At 32.3% G+C, this 23,129-nt stretch overlaps 1 protein-coding gene across 4 annotated transcripts in view; it reads left to right on the top strand.

The window, feature by feature from the left end:
- LOC132758329 (insulin gene enhancer protein ISL-1-like) overlaps positions 1–22,370 on the top strand; it is a 54,590-nt gene extending 32,220 nt beyond the window's left edge. For 3 of the 4 annotated variants that reach the window (XM_060749940.1, XM_060749929.1, XM_060749919.1), the window contains exons 4-6: positions 5,210–5,478; positions 17,722–17,904; positions 20,254–22,370. In XM_060749940.1, coding sequence (XP_060605923.1) covers positions 5,210–5,478; positions 17,722–17,904; positions 20,254–20,451 — 650 coding nt within the window. In that variant the 3' untranslated portion in view covers positions 20,452–22,370. Of the gene's footprint in view, positions 1–5,209; positions 5,479–17,721; positions 18,022–20,253 lie in introns of all 4 variants that reach the window. The other variant, XM_060749950.1, reaches the window with a different exon arrangement.
- The last annotated feature ends 759 nt before the right edge of the window (positions 22,371–23,129 follow it).

Here is a 23,129-nt window from a genome sequence, read left to right as displayed (position 1 = left end):
GATACATACATAAAGAGGCCCCTGTTTTTGAGATGATTTTCGTTGGATAAGGAATGCAGCAAAGGTCCTGAAAAACAAGAATATCTAATAAAATGATAAATTCTCTTTCATTTATATTTAAAGACACAACTTTCAACTTGTTAGTGAAGTTAAGTGGTAAACTTTCAAGTGGGCAATGGCTGTACTAAATGCCGTACATTTTTCTACCCGTCCTAATTCACCACGGTGTAAATATGGTGTTCTTACGTCTACGCGACAATCGCCAATTTAAAGACGATTATGGAGTATTTATCTCAAATCCCCGTGTTTACACACGGATGGCCTTTCCACTGTGCCTCGCTTGTACCCAGTTTGTCGCAAAAATGATAAAATTCCGGTAGGTAATGATACAAACATGGCCCTTTTCCCGAGTTTAAACTGCGACAACATTCATAAATTGCTGTGGTCATCGGAACCAGTGATAACGGGTTTTGTAACATAAAAATATCTCACATTTTCAACCCTCATCATAGCCTGAATCATTTGCAACTTCCTGTTTTGATATTCATTTGCAAATATATAGGGTTTTTTGTATATTATATTACGCGGAAATAATCAAAACGTATTGATATATCTTTCAAAGTATGAAATTTAAATGGAACATATAGCTTAACGTAATCGGAATGATTGTAATTAAACGTACTTTTCAAATTTCATCAGACTCGTGTTTAAGATAAATAAATACACATAAAATTTCTACTCATGTGCTCGTATCAGGTAGAAACCATTAAATTAATACAGCCATGATTATATGACCCATTTAAAGTGAACATTATCACTTTTAAATCCATTTTTATCATTTGCCGAGATAATTATTACAACTTTTTCCACATAAATTACCTTCTGACAACTTATCAACAATTTGGCAGCCGACTTTTTATCGGCTGACGCATTTACTGCAAAAATAATAGCAATGACAAGAGTGTGGACCTTTTTCACTGATTTACAGTCGTCAGCTTACATGATGAAGCTATGAAAGACGTGTTTTCGTAAAACAAAACATATATCTTCGAAAAGAGGTATTGTACATTTCTTTAGGAAACAATATTACAAAAAACTTGAAAACACAACCAAAACAGTTGATATTTTAAGGCATGATTGATGCATTTACATGACCTTACTTATTTCCAAGTCATTTTGATGAATGTCGTCTGTTTCTTACATTTAGCGCGTGACAGATTGGCGCGAGATCCTAGTTTGTCCGTTGTTGTCTGTCAAAATGAAATATAACGCTAAAACGAGTCATAGGTTGTAAGAATGAATAAAAGTTGGTTACCTTATGAAGTATAACTGTTGGACACATTCCCGAATTTCATAGAAAACTAATTTTTCTTTCTCTCTCTCTCTTCTTCTTCCTCTATCTACAAAAATAAAGAAATGACAAAGTGTTGTATATCATGGCCTCAGACGACATTTACCTATTTGTGTGATGAAATGGGACAAGAATAATTTAAGAGTCATTTGTAAGTATATATAATAATGACGGAAGATTTATTTAATAAATATTTTGATTTATTCACACATCCATAGAAGTTTACAGTTACTTTGTAACAGAAAAAAAAATATATTCTCTGCCTATTTTCCTTTGGTTAGCTTTATTTTTATTTATTTTTTCTTTAAAAAAATTGGCAAAATTTCAAAAACGTTCTCAAATATCAGTTAGTTGCAATTTTACTGTTATAAAAATAAAAAGGATATCGCATAGAATACATTCACATTCATGCGTTCTGTGCATTTTAAATATAACATTTATTCTTGATCTTGTATGATATATGACCAACATAGTGTCATCCAAAAGTAAATCGTAAAAACTTATATAATATGTATTTGAAACGTTGAATTTTCAGAACTGATACTATTGAATTGATAGTAAATTACGTAAAACCACTAAAGAGCTACTTAACTGATCTTACCCGTGATTTATACGACAAATATTAAACAGTTGAATCAAGTTACTGTACCGCCCTTATTTTTGTTAAACCAACTTGTTCAATTTTTCCTCAAGGACCGGTGTACAAACTCTTAATCAATTTTGGAATGCACTCAAGCAAAGAAAAGAACACTGAGAAATGGCGGAGCGTCAAATCTGATCTGGATTTGCGCAAATTTTACAGCCTCTGAATCTGATGCGTTTTTTGCGATTATTAAAATGTCACGTGAAATATGTTTAAAAATACGTGTATGATAGATTCAGACTACCGCGTTCCTTATCACTTAAGACATAATTAGAAATACTTTACTGTTTTTATAGATAGAATTAGATACTAAAACGGATCCAACACTTCTGCAAAGCGATAAAGTACATAAAACAATGTAGGAACGCAACATGTAGCAAATTACGGGGGATCAAAAGAGCTCAACATTTCATTATTTTTGTATAATAAGGCAAGTTGGATCTATCGTCTGCTGCAAACAACAGATCGAAACCTACCGTAATCGCACATACAATGAACCGTTTGGATTTTTGATGAAATATAAATGAAGGCGCGTGGATAATCATTCCATCTTTGTCTAAGGTCAATAATTAATTATTTACAAGAGTTAATTGAAATAAACAGACATCAACTGTCGTCTGCTCTCATGGGGTCCACGTGAGCGTTCCCGGGGGAGAGGAGATACGAAACGCCTCATAAAGTGACATGGATGTTTAAACGCGCTCGCGCTGATAGCGTTTTGTACATCATGAACTTGGCGATCAAAATTATGAATATTGTATAGGAAAATTGTCAGGAGCACCTTAGAAACTGAAGTTATCGCATTTCGTAATAATTTTCTCAAACCTGTGGACAAATTTTATGTTTTTAGTCCTGATTGAAGTTTTTGAAATAATACCCTTGGATGCTGTTGTTGTAATATTTTATTTAGTCTTGCTTTAAAATAACTCGATAAAACTGCACGCGATTTCACCCTATGACTCGACCATTAAAAAAAATATAAAAAATAAATTAATGAAAATAGTATTCGTTTCTGCGTTTTCTAACCTTTAGAAGGTAAAGTTTCTTTAGCGTCAATATATCCAATAACTTCTTAACTGTAATCTTAATTTTATAAGTGACAAAGTGTACAGTAAATATTATATAAATGGTGAATTTCAGAAAAGAAAAAAAGATATAAAAGACACGCAACAGATGCATTTTCTTGTCACTTTTTGGAGTAAAAAAAATCAAATCAAAAAGTGGGAAAAAAGCTGATATTAAATATTAACATAAACAGAAGCTTTTGCCGACCATTTCATATAGACATAGCATTAAATCAATTTCAATTCAGTCTTAATCCATGTTGATTTCCCCAGTTTTATTTGAGAAGAGAAATTCCGTCTAGAACATGATCCGATTCTCAAATATTTACATTTAGTGAAGGAAACCTGAAAACACAGAACATACCCTCAGTTCAAACGTTTGTACAAATATTTAACTGTTACTTAACAATAATCTAAGCTAACCAAATTTCACGTTTTCTCTTGAGATAGATTTTTTCCCAGAGTTGTGTTAGGATTGGACTTCGAAATATTTTGTATACTGATATAAACTATCTAGTTTGCTGACGGAAGACCGGTTGTTCTAGTTCTTCTCAGGATCTTGTCCGTGCTTGAAAAAAATTACATTAAAAGAGACAGTCTGATGTATATCTTCACAAGTAAAAATAGAAAATCGACAAAAAGACGACAGTAAAAGAGTCGTTGTGACTTATAATCCAAATATACAATAAAACTCTCGTGCATTCGCGTTGCATACGAGACTTGTAAACATCTTAGCTCTTTATGCTGTCCTTTGCAAACAATCAATTTTCAATATTTATGAATCTGAGCATTAAAAACTGATGACAACAGGTTCGAACCTCCAACCTTCTAGTATTATGATTGTATCCCAAAGTGACTTTAATCAATTTTCGATATTTTAAAATAGTTGATGCAATACTGCTTTAAGATCATGAAGATTTGAATACATGGTTAACTCTTTCATATAATTTTCAAAAACAGATTTCCCGCTTAAAACACACCGTTTGTTATGTGACGTAGACAACTACGATCATATCGACTTCTCGCATACCCTTATAAAATCTTTTGTCTTTTACACGTCTGTTCTGCTCTCTTTTTTATTATCTTCTGATCTTTCAACTGCTCACGTGACATCTGGTTATCAGACGATAATGTTACCCAATACATCACACATGTTTTATTCGATACTAATATATTATGTATCGATAAAAAAAATCATTCCCTAACTTTAATATATCGTTTTGAACGAAGTTCAAAAGGAATAAGACTTGAATTTAATTTAAAAGAGGACCTTCAATTTTTTTCATATAGTATGAATTAAAGATGAATATATCTCGTGGTGCGTGTCTCGCATCACTGGTGCATGTCTCTATATTAATATTGAATCACAGTTGAATCAAACGTAATCTTATATTTATGAATTATTGCAAAATACTGTATTGTCAATGTACGCATCGGTAAATTCCACGCTACACAAATTATGTCCCTTTATTAGTTTGCTTGGGAATCTGACACACTTTCAGTGCCTCAGCAAAATATATATTTTTTACCAGCCGCTTAGCCAGGTAGAACGCTATACTCTGAGTCAGGCGACCCGGGTTCGAATCCCTGACGTTGGAGGTCACTATTTTGTGATTGATTATAAAATCCTCTCTACGGTCATTTTTCTTACTGTACCTCTGCTATGGCATGTACAGAAGTAAGATCAGTTCAAATTGCAAAAGTGACGGCTTTAGTACTGGTAAATTGCATAACAGCCTGCCTAGGAACGATGCGGTGGCTGACCTGTGCTCTGATGAATTCAAAGTGGCTTACGACCATCACCTTATCATTTTTACTCAAGATTAAGATGAAAATGTTATACATCAATACGATCTTTATTTATTCGAAATTAAACGATGTCTTTTTGTATATTTCACAAGTCTTGGCATTGGTATAATCTACAAAATAACATGTTCTGTATTATGTAATAAAATTCTAGCATTGACTTGCTTTAGACATGGCCAGTCTTGGTTTATATATATTCCACACTAGCCCAATCTTTGTATATATGACTTCACTTCTTTCTTAATGTATTGCATAAAAATTGAAAAAGAAATCATCCGAAAACAATTTTTTTTATAAATGATAGCGAACAATATTGTATACAGATACTGTCTTTGTGTATTTCAGAACGGCGAGACCACAGTCATGGTAAAAATGGTGTTAAAAAGGACCACAAACCTACCCGAGTGCGTACAGTGCTTAATGAGAAGCAGCTTCACACGTTGCGCACGTGCTATAACGCGAACCCAAGACCGGACGCTCTTATGAAAGAACAATTAGTTGAAATGACAAACCTTAGCCCACGTGTTATACGGGTTTGGTTTCAAAACAAGCGTTGCAAAGACAAGAAAAGAAGCATCTTAATGAAACAGATGCAACAACAACAACAGGAAAAGGTAATTGCGTGCTCTTTTTCCTACATAAAACGTATTATTTATTAGGATGATTCTTGATTTCTTAGGCTATACATGTATACACACAGAAGACAAGGGTATTGAAGATTCATTTAAGTAAAATAGTGAAAATGTTTTATATTAATAGATCTGTTACGTCACAATTACATGAAATTTCTCGGCCGCAGAGGATTTAGGCAATGTCGTGAAGTCTCCCTCTCAGTTAAATATATTCACTTATTTTACATTCTAAATATAGCTTTAAGAGCATAAGTCTCAGTTCTTCAATTAAATATTCATCTCAGAAACAAAAACAAAACAAACAAAACAACAACCACAAACAAAACTATCTGTCTTACCCGACAGTAATTGGTCAGCCGAAAGAAAACTCACTTGAAAATCTGGTTAATATTTAATAAACTATTTTTTTTGCGCTCGGAACAACTCATCACATATCTGATTGAGTCTGTGGTGCTCAATTTGCCCCACCGAGGGGTTCCGAATGTAGCGTTTATTGTGATACATTTGTACATTCTTTACTTCTTGGACATGTCAAAAAGCGACGCCATACATCAGATTGTTTTGAAGATCAGTGAAAACCGTACCATAGTTGCCATGAAATTGCACCTTTTACTTTTAAAATTTGTTTGCCAACATCATATGGCTTTCTCGTATTAAACGCACTTGCTTCACTTATTCTTCATGACGTCATAATCTGGCAAATATGCATGTAATTGTCACACATGCCCATTGTACACATAAAACTGAAAGTAATCTGAATGTTCGAAGAAGTGAAACTTCGAGTAAAACAATAAATGGAATTTTATTGCGCATACTTAGTGATAAATTATGGGGACACGTTGTCGTTTCATTAAATTATTCCGTCGAGTTATTTGTACCTTTGGGTGGCCGAATAGGTGACGGCTTTTAAAGCAAATAATTACAAGACATGCTAGGACTTTTAGAATTTTCTCGGAAATGAATAAGACTGCGCAAGTTTTTACCTGAATAACATTGCATTTCATTGTCAATTTAGGCGGGGGCGCATCAATGTGAACGTTTACGTCTTTGAGGAAAAAAACATAATTCATATACCCCCAACGTAGAAAAACATACACGATATGAGTAGTTGGCAGATATTATTGGAAAAAGCTCACAGGAAGCCGGGTCTGTTTATATATAGATATCAAAAAATATACTTGAAGCGCACCGTCAGACGGATTTTAAATATCTTGTTATACTCATTCTTGACAGGTTCTAGATAAATATTTCATTCATATTGGTCACAGATGCGGCAGAGAAAATCTTGAAGATATTCACTCTTTTTTTCTGAACCCTTTCTAGTATTTTTTAATATATTTTCATGGGCCTACGGAACATTTTTATACTACCCATGATAGAACACAGATACTGTCTTTTGACAACTCGAATACTTTTTAAAATTGAGTTTTCGAACATAATTGCAGAAATAATGTTCAACTTTTTTTTAATGTGTTGCTTGCTTATATGAGTGTATGAAACCAAATGACAAAATGGAAATTTTTTCATCAGAACGTTTTGCAATCCGGAAATCTCAAGTGTAATTGATACCGGATGCAGCGTTTTTACCGTTTTTAAACAGGGAATTGCAGAAGTAAATTGCATTCTTGTAAATTATAAGACGAATATTGTCTGGGATAGACATAGATTATTTAGTCCATACACAGAGGGGCGTGTCACTACCATTATTATGAATAATGGAATTATGCAAATTATATTTCTTTTTTTTTTTTTTTACTTTTTTTGCACATGTCTTAATACGATTGCATTAATTTTTGAGGATTTTTTTTTATCTTTTAAGCTTTTGTTTATAAAAAAAGCATTGTCAGCTCATCGTTATTCTGTGTTTACTGGTAACAAAATAGTCGTGATTTGGATAATTATATGTACATTTATTTGACAATAAGCTATGAAAGAACGAAGTAAGTCATGGAACATATATTTTTTTCATGTAATCAAACTAGCTGACAGATAGATAAAAAGTTTAACCCCTTATTACATGTACATACTGTTTAATAAGTGAAAAATTAATTTCACGTGATGCGCGTGTTTATTTCGCACGAGGAGTCTGTCTTGATTTATCACAATAAAAATGGTGCTTAAATATTTCTTAATTATCTCGAGTATAATTTTCATTTCGAAAATAATTATACTTAAATTAAACATAATTGCCACCGAGAGAGTGTGTCTTTTACGGGGTTTGCCTCAAGCCGGAAATTCTTCTCCGCAAAAATTACACCCATGAAGAAGTTTCATATGGAGACAAGTAAAAATTGTTGTAAATTATCAAAATTACTATGAATTACTGATAATCCATGTCCGGCCATTTTTAGATTCGTCATAATACCACTTCTTGAAGGCATTTGAGAATGTCTTAAAGCGACACGAGATAAGATTTGGTTCCTGAGAAGTCGAACAAATATTTCAAAGTAATAGCTTTTATGCCTTTGTATTTAGCCCTAACTTAAAGATATTAAGTGATGCCATGTATACTTCATTTTACTCATATTAAAGTGGATTGGTCTACAATGGGCATATTTTAAATTAGTATTTCAAACAGTGTTAAAAATACATTTTTAGGTATATATCATTTGGATATTCATATTTAATAATGTTGACATAGTTAATATGTGATTTAGTATGAACATTTTACATGGTGAATAATTATACTTTTGTTGGAGAACAATTTATTATCTGCTAAATATATAAATATTATGTAATATCTGATCATGTATCGCATACTTACCAACAACATCCATATATGATTATTTCATGGTGTGTTGATATGTATAATAGTAAATACTAAATATAACCAACGTATATATTCATGGTATTACAACCCTTCCATTATAGACCAATTCACTTTAAAACAAGTATTGCAAAGACCTTCCTTTATGAACCAATTCACTTTAAAACATAGTATGTGGCACCAGACTATCATGATCTGTAAATAGAAATCGATTTAAGTTTTATTACATTGTATTTGTAACCGTTAAAAAAAAACTTTTTACTTATATCACAACTTTCTAGTTAAGTTTTTTAAGAACATTTCGGATGCGTGTCCGTGACATGACGGCATTTATACAAACCGGGCAAAAAGGAGTGAGACTAAAAAAAGGATTGGAGCACCACACTAAATACCGTATTCCGGTTCATACCGGACAAGGCGCTTGAATGATAAAATGCTAAAAGCTTGCCTTTTAACCCAACGGAATGAACTTAAACAGGTCTAATTCATCTTTTCACGCCGAATTAAGTACGATAATGAAGGAAAAATGTAAAAATCGGCGAAAAAAACGATATTTGTCTATTATGTGATCATGATTTCTGCAAGCGTCTAGAGGTACTGCTCCAATCCTGTATTGAGCTAAATCCGGCAAAAAGGGCTGTGACTGAAAAAAGGATTGGAGCACCACACTAAATACCGTATTCCGGTTTATACCGGACAAGGCGCTTGAATGATAAAATGCTAAAATCTTGTCTTTTTACCCAACGGAATGAACTTTAACAGGTCTAATTCATCTTTTCACACCAAATCAAGTACGATAATCAAGGAAAAATGTAAAATTCGGCGAAAAAAACGATATTTGTCTATTTTGTGATCATGATTTCTGCAAGCGTCTAGAGGTACTGCTCCAATCCTGTATTGAGCTAAATCCGGCAAAAAGTCTAGATATTCGTTTGCTAAATACTTGCGTCAAAAATCGAGCTTTCTGGGAAGGAAGAGTTTGAGGCTGAGATTATATTGCGTGTTCTGAGAATTGCGTGACATAAACACGCTTCCCTATCTAAACGCACCCTAATTATTGTTACTGCATCTTTAATGAAATAGTCGCACGGCCCTAACCAGTGTTTAGAGCACAAATTTGTAGGGTCGCGTGAGTTTTAGCGGCAAAAACGCGGTATAAACAGGGCATCATGCCTCTGATTAAGCCTTATGTTTATGGTAATAATAAGATTTATTTGAGTTACTGTCATGTCAAGTTTTCTTCGTGAGTGGGCCCGGGATTGTTCCACGAAAATTTTCAATTTTCTTCAAGCAGAATGATATTTTCTATACTTGACTTAATTTTTTAAGAGATAATTGAGCCTTCCTGATCTGGCGTTAGGTTTAAAATTACCTTTCCGAATTCTGTTTATAATTAATAATTTCATTTTTTTCCCAAACTAATTATATTTGGCAAGCGGTCACTGAGAGAAAAAATATAAAAGCGTTTTGCTGGGAGGCAAAACATTGAAGGAGGCCGAATTGTAATGACTGTATTCAACCCAAATGATTAAAAACAACTTAAAATAGTTATGAAAATTACGAGCCTTGGTAGTTACCATTCATTGGGGGTACACTTGTTCGCTAACCAAAAATTAATTCAATGCATTTCACCAGAAGCAATATTTCTACTTCATTTAAACCTCGGTTGATCTAATTCGTTACTTCGCAATTCTATTAATATTGACATAATTAAATTTGCACAGGTCATTTGTGTGATAAAAAGATTTAATGTTAAACATAAAAATTACGTAGGGGATGTTTGCTGTTCGGTTTTACTGCTGCCTTGTGGCCTTGTAGCTTTGTTCAATTGTTGCTTTCACTATTTTGTTTACTTTGACGTCTCGTCTTAAAGATTTGTCAACTTGATTTTTTACAAACCGAACAAAAATGTCAATGTGCAGCATAATTATCTAAAGGAATCTGCGGGCCCCGAATATTTTTTAAAACAAATAATAACGGGTAGAAACATCATTTGCCAAAAAAATGTATAAAAAATAATTAAAAGCTAGCATTTAATATTTATTTTTAAAAATGACTTTTCATGCAAAAACTGTATAAGAATATGGGATGTCTTTACATTTCTTGCAGTGCAAACGTTCCGTTTTTCTCCGTTTCTACAGAAAAAATAAAACAAGTTGGTTTCTTAGAAGTTCATTAATTAGACAAATATTCACCTCTGCGAGCACACTAGCGAAAGTTACACGAGAATTAATCAAACACGGAGACTAAATAATAAGCTTTGTTCCCCAAGTCAGAGGTCTCGTGCTCGCGTGGCGCCGAGCTAATGTGAAAAATTCCCGCACGAAATACCGAACACTGTATAGAAATCACTCGCTATTCAAGGCACACAGTAAGCTCACTCGGCGACACAACGGAAATGAAGACGGCGGTGACGTTGATTTTGAATAGGACATTTTATTTTTCATCGTAGATTGCAGAATAAACGCGGGCTCTCAAACAAGAGGCAAACTGTACGAAACCGGATTTTAATTAATTATTAAATTAATTCCAGTATTTTTCTAATGTCGGCTGTATATTGTTGCAGAAATATTGTTATAAAACAAAATAATAATCAAAGCGTTTTTTTTCTTTATACTGTTCTCTTAACCTTAAGAGTTGGCGGCAAATAAATACAATGTGGTGAACACCCTGAGAGTTTTACCTGAAATTGAAAAAAAGAATCAACTCTTAAATAGGGGCAACAGTTATCTGAAAAATACTTTTTCAAGTCAAATTATTTTTTATTGTAAACTTTTCCACGGGCGGTCCAACGCTTTTTCACGTTTTATTTACTAATTGAAATTAAAACTAACGACTTCGGTAAACCACAAACATGACATGAACGAAAATTAAAAGACGTCTTTAAAGTTAATATCATTGTTGCTTTTTACAAGTGAAATTAGAAAAAAATGACAGCGAGAAATCAATTGGTAACGAATTATGATTAACCTCCATGTAGACATTGCGTATAAATAAGTTATTAAAATTTAGTTATCAAATTATTAAGATGTCGTCTGCGCGAACTAATGACTCTAAACGTTCATGAATGGTTTTTAATATTTTTCATTATTTTCTTATTTACCGCCGACGTCCAAAATATGTCCTTAGGGTTCAGATGTATAATTTGTAAATTAACTTTAGTCAATAAAATATTATAAACTATTATCCGAAGCAAGTTTTTATTTGAGCAGACGATAAAAGGTGATTTTTCATGTGTGGTCTGAACAACAATGTTATCATTCGTATAAAATTAAAAGTTTTGGGCATTTTATGAATTTCTTTGATATGTCTTTATCAGTTCTTGTTATAAAAAATGGGTATGGGTTGGAGGTAGGCAAAATGCCACTACAAATAAAATTAAACATTAAACGAGTTGATATAAAACATTAAAAACCGATGACCGTGCCTCTTTGATACTTTTTTTAGATAAAGATGGTGGCCATGTTCCTGAACGAAGCAAAATTTGTACGTTTTCAAACGAATTTAAAGTGTTCTTATTTGACACATAGGATGCGTGTCTGTAGCTATAAAACAAACAGCTGATCGAATGATTGTCAAAGACCGAAACAGAATATTACCAAAACAACATAAAGACTGCGTATTTCTACACTTAGCACGCGTAACATTTTAAATATTCATAAGAATTGCAAAGTATTCCGAACGCAACTTTTCCGCAACATGTGTCATCTGTGCATGACGTCTTCACGCGCCGCTGATTGTCCAATGAAATCCTCGGAACCCACTTGACAAAAATGGCAAGGGTTCTCGAGATTTCTCGAGGATTTCGAGAGTGACAGATGGAATCGACACGAAGGGAGCTAGTTATTTCACAGTCAGCCTCTTCAAAGAGATTCAGCGACTGTATTGGCGAGAAGGGTTTTATACGTGTTCACGCAGATCTTTTAGATTATGTTACGTTTTGACAGGCTTTGATAAGACCTGGAGGGATACCGGACTGAAAACTATAGTTTAATGTGACACTGTATTGATTTTCTTAGTGAATTTAAAATACCTTGAGGTTACCTGCTCACGTTGCCTCATAAAACTCTAAAACACAATTTCTCTTTTTTTCCCTGAAAAGCTCGTTTTCAGTTTGTTATCTATTTTTGTTTTTTAAACGGACGCGGCTCTGAATTATGTATCAATAAATTCACAGTTCACCTCGCTCTAAGTAACGTATACTCAGTATGCACGAGACAACACGTGCCGGCAGTTATTAGTGTAATAGATGTATATACCCCGAGCAACTAATCACTTAAGTAATTAACAACATGTATGGTTAATCAAGAGATCTGGGCATATGTCAAACGTCAAACTATACTGCGAATAATCAAGACGATTGCACGAGATCTCCAGGCGACGATTCCTACCGGAGGGATGCTTTACAATGATATTAAGAAAAAGGGAAAATTGTCTATATACATCACGGGAAAAGCTATAATACTAATTTTCACATAGATACAAAGTGTTCAGTGTGATTCATGTATATTGTTACATAAAAACTGCCGCATTAGGCGATGATATACAAAGCGATGTCTAATTTATAGTAACATACATTTCTCATACATTTCAACAATGTATATGTAAGGTTGTTGTTGGTTTTTTTAGATGAGTTTTATTTTGCGTCTTAAACTTTTAAAGCTGCACGCCTCCAGATGAGCCAAACTATTCCAAGAAAGTAAAACTTGAAGAAAATGCTCTAAGATTTTAAGAAAAGTAAAAAAAATATAAATACATGTATTGCATGTTGTTCTTTTTGCGATTAATGATTGATTGTTCGGTATATTCCTGTATTATCTTTTTCATATTATTTTTCAAAGAAAAAAAATATCAATCTAAGTTAATAAACATAATTATTGTTCTTAAATGGAATCCTCTAAAAACTTTATATTGTTGGGTATTTAGAATTAAGTTTTAAATTGTCAACATGACATTGAAAGTAATGTAGGATTTAAACTTGGATCGCATGCATGATACATGTTTTGTATGACTATAGCTTTTGTTGTAAATTCATAAACAATTAAGCGTACTGTAATTTAGTTGGGGGTTCTTTTTTTTTGCGAAAAAAATGTTTAATATTTTTTCTTCTGTAGATAAGTAAATCGCACCTGTACACGTTCTAACGACAATGCTATGTGTGTTATGTTTGTTTTTGTTCATGTCTTTTTTTTAATATAAAAATTGAAAATCTGTCTCAAGGGACGCTTGCAGTTGTCACCGACAAGTCATATCAGAATTATCTATATTTTAACGACATTTTCTCTGGTTCACATTGCATATGAAATGAAATAAAAATTGTTAGATAATATTTCTCAAATAACAGATCAAGTTCAGATTACCGCGAACATATTTATAATAAAATGTTTATTGTAGTAAATACATTTTTTAAGAAGTATGCGACTGTTGGATGCACATGCATCGGTTTGTGGATGAGATTTTCTTTATATGTTTCTTTTTTATTTGTTTTCAGTTTACTATTTTCAGTTGGTTTTTTTTAATATTTGTTTTTTCTTTCTCTTTCAATTTGTTTCTTTTTAATCCTTATTTAAATTATCAAAGACAACTTTTAGTACATGAAATACAATTATTCACATAATAAGAAAATCAGCTTAATAATAACCAGTTATCCCACTATTTGATAATTACACTTTTATACATTATTAACAAAAAAAACTTAGATAAAACAAGAACAAGAAACATCAACAAAAAATACCTTTTAAAACATCTGTGCAAATAACTTGGCAACGTCTTCGTGAAATAAGCCTACAGAATTGGATAATAACAGGGTTTTTAAGCTTTAACAATCTGCCAAGACTCAATAGAAACAAGGAAAAAGATTATATTAAATCCCAACTATCATATGAAGTCTAAATCGAAAGTAATTGAGATCCAAACATGCTTTTCAAAACGCGGAAATGAAGCAAGTAAAATTGGCCATCGAAGCTGAAAGTTCTGCTCCATCCAGTAACGTATAATCGTTGTCAGCATGTAAGGTTTTGAAATAATTGGGTCTTTATTGGTAATCAATTTTATTATTGACTCAGAGACAGGTTTGCGGATTGCGCGGCAGTTAATGCCGGGGGAGCAAATAGTTTTTATGACGTAGAAACGTCATCTTCTAAAGTTATAATATTGGAAGTTAAACTTCAAAAGTGTTGTATTGTTTGCATTTTATATTGTTTATTATAGTAGGCATTAATGGGGTATCAGTACGGGGTGTCTATATTATAAAGTTGTGTTTTAGATGGGGCGGGATGAAGACCTTGGGCTTCCTGTCATTTCTACCACTGATTATACATTTTAAAGTTGTTAAGTCCGTGAAGAGGCTAGAGTGAGGAAGTTCAAAGAGGAATTTTAAGGTAGTCGGGCAGATAGTAGAGGCATTTAAAGTTTACATTTGTACCTATAAACGCTCTAACGGAGACTCGTGCCTGTGTTGCCGCGGTGATCGGTGATGGGCGCTGCTCTCCGTGATAACTAATGAGCACTAGAACGCGTCTGTTTTGTAAACCCATTGTGTAAATAAAAGCGCATGCCCAAAGTAAGGAAAAAATCATCAGCAATTCTATTTACAACTTAATCCTTCCAGTCACTTTAAGATTAAATTTGGCATCCTTTTTTTTACATAATCAGCGTTCTTTGTGTATATACATGTATTAAGTGTTTTGCTTGCTTGACACTTTTTTATACTGCTTTTTTTATTCGATGACTTTTTTTTCAAGCATTTTAAGGTACGCTTCAATCCTGTATCAAAATATTGGTGTTATTGACCATTATTATTTAATTTATTACACCGGACAAATGATGTTGACCTATTAAAAATGTCATATATTCATCAATGTATGATTGACTATATGAATAATTCAAGACTAGGTATAGACGGAAAGTTATCCACAGATTTTTATCAATATTTTCTTTTTTATCTTTAACATTGAAGATCAATGCTACAAGTGAATAATTAGATAGTTTATTATTCGGCTCTTTTGAAGTCTCATCCTTTATCATTTTGATTTAATAATTTCTGGTAACTCGAGTCACTGTCACAGATATAATCTGTTTGTCGTAGAATTGTGAAACTTTACCCTCAACAAACGTGGCTCACATTCGAAACAAAAAATGTGCAAATATAGGAAAATATGACTAACTGATAAAAATCGCCGATAACGAGCAATAAAAAATATAGTTATAGTTAAAATCACGTCATAGAATATTTGACATATTCAGTTTTTTTTTTTTTTTTGTAATTTTTTTTAGAAGTACATCGTGATTAAGATACGTAATTTTGGGTATGTATTTTTAATAATTTGAGGTTTTTTATGATTATCACGGATGGATAAAAATAATCAAAATATTATAGGTGTTGCTTCTTTCAGTCTGTCGGTAAAATAATAATAATAATAATATTAGTATTGATAAAAATACATATTTGTATACATTTTTCTTTTATTTTGTTCATTTTTTCATTACGAATTTTTATGCTATAGCTTGATACAAAACGATTAAACATTTGTTAAGACAGTAAGACATATAGGTTATGTACGACATATGAACGACATATAGATATATACGACACATAGATGTGTACGATATATAGATGTGCATGACATATAGATATGAACGACATTTATATATGTACGACATATAAATTCGTACGACATATAGATATTATGGAAAAGTAAAAATAACGTGAACTTAGTGCACACAAATGACCTCAGGTGAAATATTTACAATAATGCCCATATCGCACAAGCCTACTCTTCATATTATACAATAACTGCGGAATATATATAATTTATAGACCAGTAAACCGTTGTCGGGGGAATGATAGCGTTTATTATCTAATCTTATATGCTGTTCATATCAGCTAAATACCGAAAACAAATTACTGGTGGAATTTGAAATGCCTAATTTCTTATTGGGTGGTATGTCTGTTAAAGATAGAGCTAGGCAAAAACGTTCAGTGATTTCCGCGCAAACCATGTGTTTTAAGTTGTAAATGAACATTTATTTTACGTATAATGTATATAAAAATGAAGGGTGGATAGACATAGATTCAACGTTTGTAAAGCGCGAAAAGCATAAATCAAAATTTTGGAACGGTTAACGTGGCGACACGCTGGCTTTCAGAGTTCTGGACTTTGTCGAAATTTGCGCATTAAGATGTTGTTGACTGAACCAACAATTGAGCCGCGTCACGACAAAACCAATATAATGGGTTTGTGACCAGCATGGATCCAGACCAGCCTGCGCATTCGCGCAGTCTGATCAGGATCCATACTGTTCTTTATCAGTTTCTCTACTTGTTATAGGGTTTGTAAGCGAACAGCATGGATCCTGATCAGGCTGCGCGGAAGCGCAGGCTGATCTGGATCCATGCTGGTCGCAAACGCATTACGTTGGTTTTGTCGTGACGCGGCTCAAATATGCTTTATTAATAATAATTTCAACAATATTTTTTCTTCTTCTTAGAGCAAGTTTGAAATGTATAAATAAAAATATTGCTGAAAAATTTAGCACATCAGATTTTTTGGGCAGTGTCGATTTTGTTCTGAAACCAGTAGTATAACTTGATGTATGTTTTATTTTTCTAACCTAAAAGACACGTGCTTTATATGATTATCAAATATTGTCATAATAGTAGATTGTTATTGATATACAATACAGAAAAGACAGTGTTCTTGATACGTGTAACACTGTACTTGTGTTATTTCTTATGTCTACATGTGATACATTTATTATTTATTATTCGGAGAGCTTCGCACTCCTTGGGACTTGTTAAAATCAGAACGTATGATTTGTGACATGTCTTTTTTCCACCTTAAACACACAAATTACAACTTCCTTACAAACATCGAACATGAATTTATGTAAACAGTCGAGCTGTTTTGTCTGGCCCTTAGATTAGCCATGTTTGAGATATAAGTTTACAAGTGCTGGTTTATTTTTTTTTTCGTCTGTTACGTAGTTAATCAATTCATGATATAAGTACAGTTTTTCTTATGTAGTTGTGTTTTTAGCGTAATAACAAGGGCTCGAGTTGAATCATGCAAATGATTGCGATTTAATTTGTGCTGAAAAATATAATTAGATTGATAAAAAAATGAAAAAAAACACGATATCCGGGAGTTCGTACAATGTGAACATGTATGAGATATTGTAGTATAAAACGAATAAGTCGGAATAAAAAATCGAGGGTTTTTTTGGCGGAATTTCGTCGACTGTATTATAAAACAAAAAACAAATATCAAAATAGTTGTTTGGAAAAAAAAGCCAGGAAAAGTTCACAAGTTTTTTAAAGAGAATTTTATACCAATGGTCTATTTATGACATTCAAATAACATTTCTCGTTGTCGGTTGGTTTTGCAATCATCAAAAGTTCATAACTCGTTCAAAATTGTTGAGATGTCAATTCTTATCAAATTTTTGTCTGTTTTCAGAATGGCGGTCGGCTTCACGGACCAATGCAGGGAGTTCCAATGGTTGCGTCAAGCCCAGTGCGACACGAGAGCCCGATGCAGGCGAACCCAGTCGAGGTCCAAGCCTACCAACCTCCATGGAAGGCACTGAGCGATTTTGCCATGCAGAGTGACTTAGACCATCATCCACCTTTCCAACAACTGGTGAGCGCCTTTTGTGACGTCACTGAAGACGACGATGACGACATGATCGTCTGTTATGACGATTCACGATAAAAAACAATCAAAAACGCTAACAACTAAGCCCGCACAATTTACACGGTAAACCTGATAAAAATTACACAGGGACTTGTAGAGCTTTATTATAATAATATCAGAATGACCTACTTAAAAAAATACAAAAAAGTATCTGGCCTTGTATATTACTTATTAGTGAGACTTGCGCGTTTATTTATTTAATTTTTTCATTACTATAGAAGATGTATTCCCTTCATCAAATCTTTTTTTTTTTCCTGTTCAGAGATAATGATTTGAAATATTTCACATTTCATCTTCTTTATATGTATATTTACATGTTGTGTATTTTTATTGCTAGAAAATTATTCTACAAGCCCCTTTAAAATTTCTTTTCAGTTTTGCTTTCTTGCACCAATCTTTCTCGATGTGTTCTACCTTTTTTGTTTATTTCGTTATTTTTTCGCAGTGCATTTAGATCTATTTTTACTGAAAATTTGAAGAAAAAATCACTTATCTAACGATGTGCGTCTCTACAAGTCCCTGTGACAACAAAAAAAAATAAACGGTGAAAATGAATTCGGGAAAATTTGTGCTTAAGAATTTTGGTATAAAGATCATAAAAAAAGTTTCGAAACATTTTATTCTTTTTCAAAACAAAATTTGAATTAAAAATGCCTACCATAAAAAATGTTTTCATACAGTAGAAAAGTGGAAAATGCAATACTGACACTTGTTATTCAGAAGTAAAATGTTAAAAAATGTTTATAAATAGGTACAAAAGTTTGTCCTTTAAAATCGCAAATTTTCTACAAAAAATTCTAGTTTACCGTAAAAAAGTGCAGAGTTTAGTTTTTGCTTGTTTTTTCATTGCCTCAGTAGCGTTTTTATTTGTTTCTTTTATTTGTATTTCTTCTATATTACCTCATGCATGGATTTAGTATATTTTATGTATTTAATACACGTAGAATCGTGTAGCAGAAGATATTTTGTAAACATGGTATACTAGTATAGGTCCAGTTTTCAATAGCAAGCTACATGCATGGCGCATATATATCACACAATTTTCTGTTTAATACTAAAGATACACAGAATAATTGGAAAAATACTATGAGCCGCGTCACGAAAAAAAACCAACGTAATGCGTTTGCGACCAGCATGGATCCAGACCAGCCTGCGCTTCCGCGCAGTCTGACCAGGATCCATGCTGTTCGCTATCAGTTTCTCTAGTAATAGGTTTGTAAGCGAACAGCATGGATCCTGATCAGACTGCGCGGATGCGCAGGCTGGTCTGGATCCATGCTGGTCGCAAACGCATTATGTTGGTTTTGTCGTGACGCGGCTCCTATATTTTCGAATATCGTAACAGATGATGTTGACGTCGTGTGACTTCTGTAATTGTTTTATTAACTACATGTTTAGAAATGTACTTATGGAAAAATGGAATAGATCGAACATTTGCATGTTTTTGAAAGGTACTTACGTAATAAAATAATACAACATTGCTTGTCACTGCTTTGCGCTACTTGCGATTTAAACTGTTAGATTTTCTGTAAAGTCGGGCATTTAGTTTAAAGTGGATTGGTCTACAATGGACACATTTTTCAGAGTATTTCAGAAATCTAGAAAAACATAAGAAATGTATCATTTGGATATTCTAATGAAATATTGCTTAGAAAAAAATGTTGATAAAGTTCTGAGTGATATATTATGAACATTAATATGATGAATTATAATATTTTGTTCTAGAACATTTTATTATCTGCCATATAAATACCGGTATATGTAATTTCAGATCATGTATCTCACACTTGCCAACAATATCCATGTATTCTTTTGTGGTTTATTGTTGTGTCTGATACTAAATACTATCCACATAATTATTTTTTTGTATTACAAACCTTCCATTCTAGACCAATTCACTTTAATAGGTTTTGTCTGTTCAAAACATTCTACATTATTGTATAATGAGAAAAAATATTGCACCAAGTCCACAGGTTTGTAGCGCTGCAATATTTCGAAAGGAAACTTTTGGCTTCACAAATGTCAGGACATTTGCTCTAAATGGTTGTGTCTTTAAAATAATTCATTTATTTTAATAAAAGTATGTGACAGCAAACAAAAATTCACTGAGTATCTTGGTCTACCTTTGGAGAACATAATTATTATTGGTCAAAATATTTCTTACATCTAAACAGTTCCAAATGTGCATGTGTTGTTTTTATTTTTGTTTTGTTTTGTTTTTTACCAAACTAGACAAAACTCTGCCTCTTTAGGTATGAAAATAATATTAATAAAATACATTTTTTTTATTTTTAGATGAACTCTTTTGATCACATGGACACAGATGGACCCCAGGACCTTAGTATGGATAATGGATTTACCGGAAGTCACGTGGACACTTATTATGGATGGCCAAATCACCAGGATGAATACGTCACAACGGGATCCCCGAACTCTGATTATGGCGATTATGGGGAAACTCCTTCAGACTTGTCAAGTCCAATGAGTCAATGACCTAAATTCTAAAAATAGATTTCTATTAGGGTACGTGGTACAAATTTACAACGAGGCATTGGAATAAAGAAAGTGAAAAAAGGAGTGATGGCAAACAATGGGTGTGAGACCGGTTAATTAACAGACAAATACGGGCAACAAGAACGTGTATTCATTTATAATGGATTAATATGTTACTATGGAAGTTCTTGATTCCTGTACATTATGAGAATACATGTGTTAAAGTTGAAACTCTAATTTATTTATACATGTACGTATAACTACAGGGAAATCGTCAATTTAATAATGAACATTTGGTCAAGTGACTAAAGTAGAATACTTTTATATAAATGTGAATTTTTACATAATACGTTCTCAAAGAGTTCTCAAACACAAGTGGTATTACTGGAAACTCTTGATGTCACAGATATAATAATGTAATTTAAATTAAAATAAAAAAACGTCTGTAAATTGTTTTTGAAAAAGTGTGCAATATTTCTTGTGAAAGAATAAAAATGGGGAAAATGTAAATTATTGTTGAGCAGAAATTTGTGGTGAATATGTGTTGTACATCTGAATGTTTGCAAAAATCTGAATTGTTGATGATAATTAAATTTATTAAGTAAATGCCAGTTTCAACGGGTTATATAACTGAATGCAGGAAAAGAATCTTTAACCAATGGTATAGAAACAAATTATTTTATTCAGCTGGAGTAAAAATATGTACCGTGACAGTTTTAGAGTTTCAAAACTGAAAAAAAACGTACATGAATCGAAGTCTGTAAAACTTACAAAAAAACGAGGCTACCAAATTAAAACTTACCATATGTTCATGTCAATGGCCTCATTGCCTTATTTGAAATTGTAATTTTGTTGTTTGTTACAACAAATTGATATATGAAATAGAAAAACAACAACATTTTTTATCATTGTGGCTCAATAATAATAATAATAATATATATACCTTGAAATAAATTGTGTAAAAGGGTAAAAATGTAAAAATGATATAATAAAAACACGGGTTTCAAATTTGTTAATTTTTCTTTTAATTTGTGATGTGAAAAGTCGAAGTTTATAAGTAAAACAATAAACTAGTATTTCTCTCCTGCAAATTCAAATTTTGTTTTCTGTAGAAAGTTTCATATGTGCATTGAAAACACTTAAATATTAAAGTATTTCTTCTTCTTTATGTAGTTGAACAATGATACAATTCTTTTGTAAAAATAAAATAGTCTTTGCTGAAAAGAACAAAATGTAGTAGTAATTTTGATTGTAGTGGTATTTTTATGCGACTTTCAAATGAGGACATACTATCTTGTAATGCAAAGAAATTGAATTTACTTTTTATTTAAAGCTGCATGCCTCAAGATTTTTTGAAAATCAACCTTGAGAAAAAAATGTACTAAGATTTTAAGAAATGTCAAAGTATTCACAATTTGATTATTATATGCAATTGATGACTGTTTTTTTGCAGTATTTATCATCATATATCTACTGTGTGACTAACGCAGTAAGAGCTATTTTTGCATATTTTGACCTATGTGATGGTAATTTTCGTAGATTTTAAGTGTCGTTTGCAATGGTAAATTCACTTGACAATATTTTACTCTTTAATACATTTAAAAGATTTCATGAAAAATAACATGAATCTGTAGGCATGCTGCTTTAAACTCATATAACAAGTATTCTAAATATATACACATGATATATGATATAAACTCTTTAATGAGAAGTATTATGGGTAATATAAAAGAGTCTTTTATAAAAGGATCGATTTTGTTTCGGTTTTGTGAAATTGTGTTGTAAAACATCACTTAAAAACATTATATTTCAATACAATAATGATGATCTTTATTCATCATTTGAAGAATTTCTTCACGAACGTTTATTTATTGTTTATTTATTATTATTTTGTGAATAAATGCGTGATTAAATATCAATCTGTCTTATTTCTATTTTTAAATGATTGCTCCCTGGCACGCCTGTACATGTATATAAACACTTTCATGATGAGTGAAAATTATTCCATGTAATTCTGAGATTTACTCTTATACGTCTTTAAAATCCTTTTTACTTCAGCGTTCTTTAAACAGAAACATCCCGAATTCAAATTATGAATTCACCTTGCTTTGTTCCTGGAACAGTCCATTACAAGTTTAAGACATTTCAATATTAAAATACAAAATTTGAGCTAAATGGCCTGTCTCTTTTATGGTAGCAATGGCTAATCACGTGACAAAGTCTGCTCACGTGACAATGTCTGACAAGTTCCAGCAGCTTGAAGGTTAATATGCATGGACCTGAACTGTAAACTGGTAATAATAAACATAAATCGACAACAGTAAACTAGAAAAATGACATAAATTGACAGTGATACCTAAAAATGCTAAAAGGAAAACCCCAACAAGTTATTACTTTCAAATGTTTTAGTGTGCAAGGGCCCTAGAAAATGAAAAATGACTGAAAACTTCAATGATCATACAGACCTTTTAACATTACGATATTTCCTTAGAAACGGAAGTAGCATTTCGAGCATTCTCTTTCTGCGTAGGGCAAAAAAATGAAACCGAAAGAACAAATACAATGGCCCTGGAAAATGGATAAGGACTGAAATCTTTAATGGTCATATACGTAAACAATCTGCTGTCGAAGATCTTCAATAAAATTGATATATAAGATTGATCGATACATGTACATGA

The sequence above is a fragment of the Ruditapes philippinarum genome, unplaced genomic scaffold (genome assembly GCF_026571515.1).
Source record: "Ruditapes philippinarum isolate M1 unplaced genomic scaffold, ASM2657151v2 ctg1787_1_1_1_1, whole genome shotgun sequence".
Classification (NCBI taxonomy): Eukaryota; Metazoa; Mollusca; class Bivalvia; order Venerida; family Veneridae; genus Ruditapes; species Ruditapes philippinarum.
Note: the sequence above shows the minus strand (reverse complement) of the source record. Positions and strands in the feature narration are given on the sequence as shown.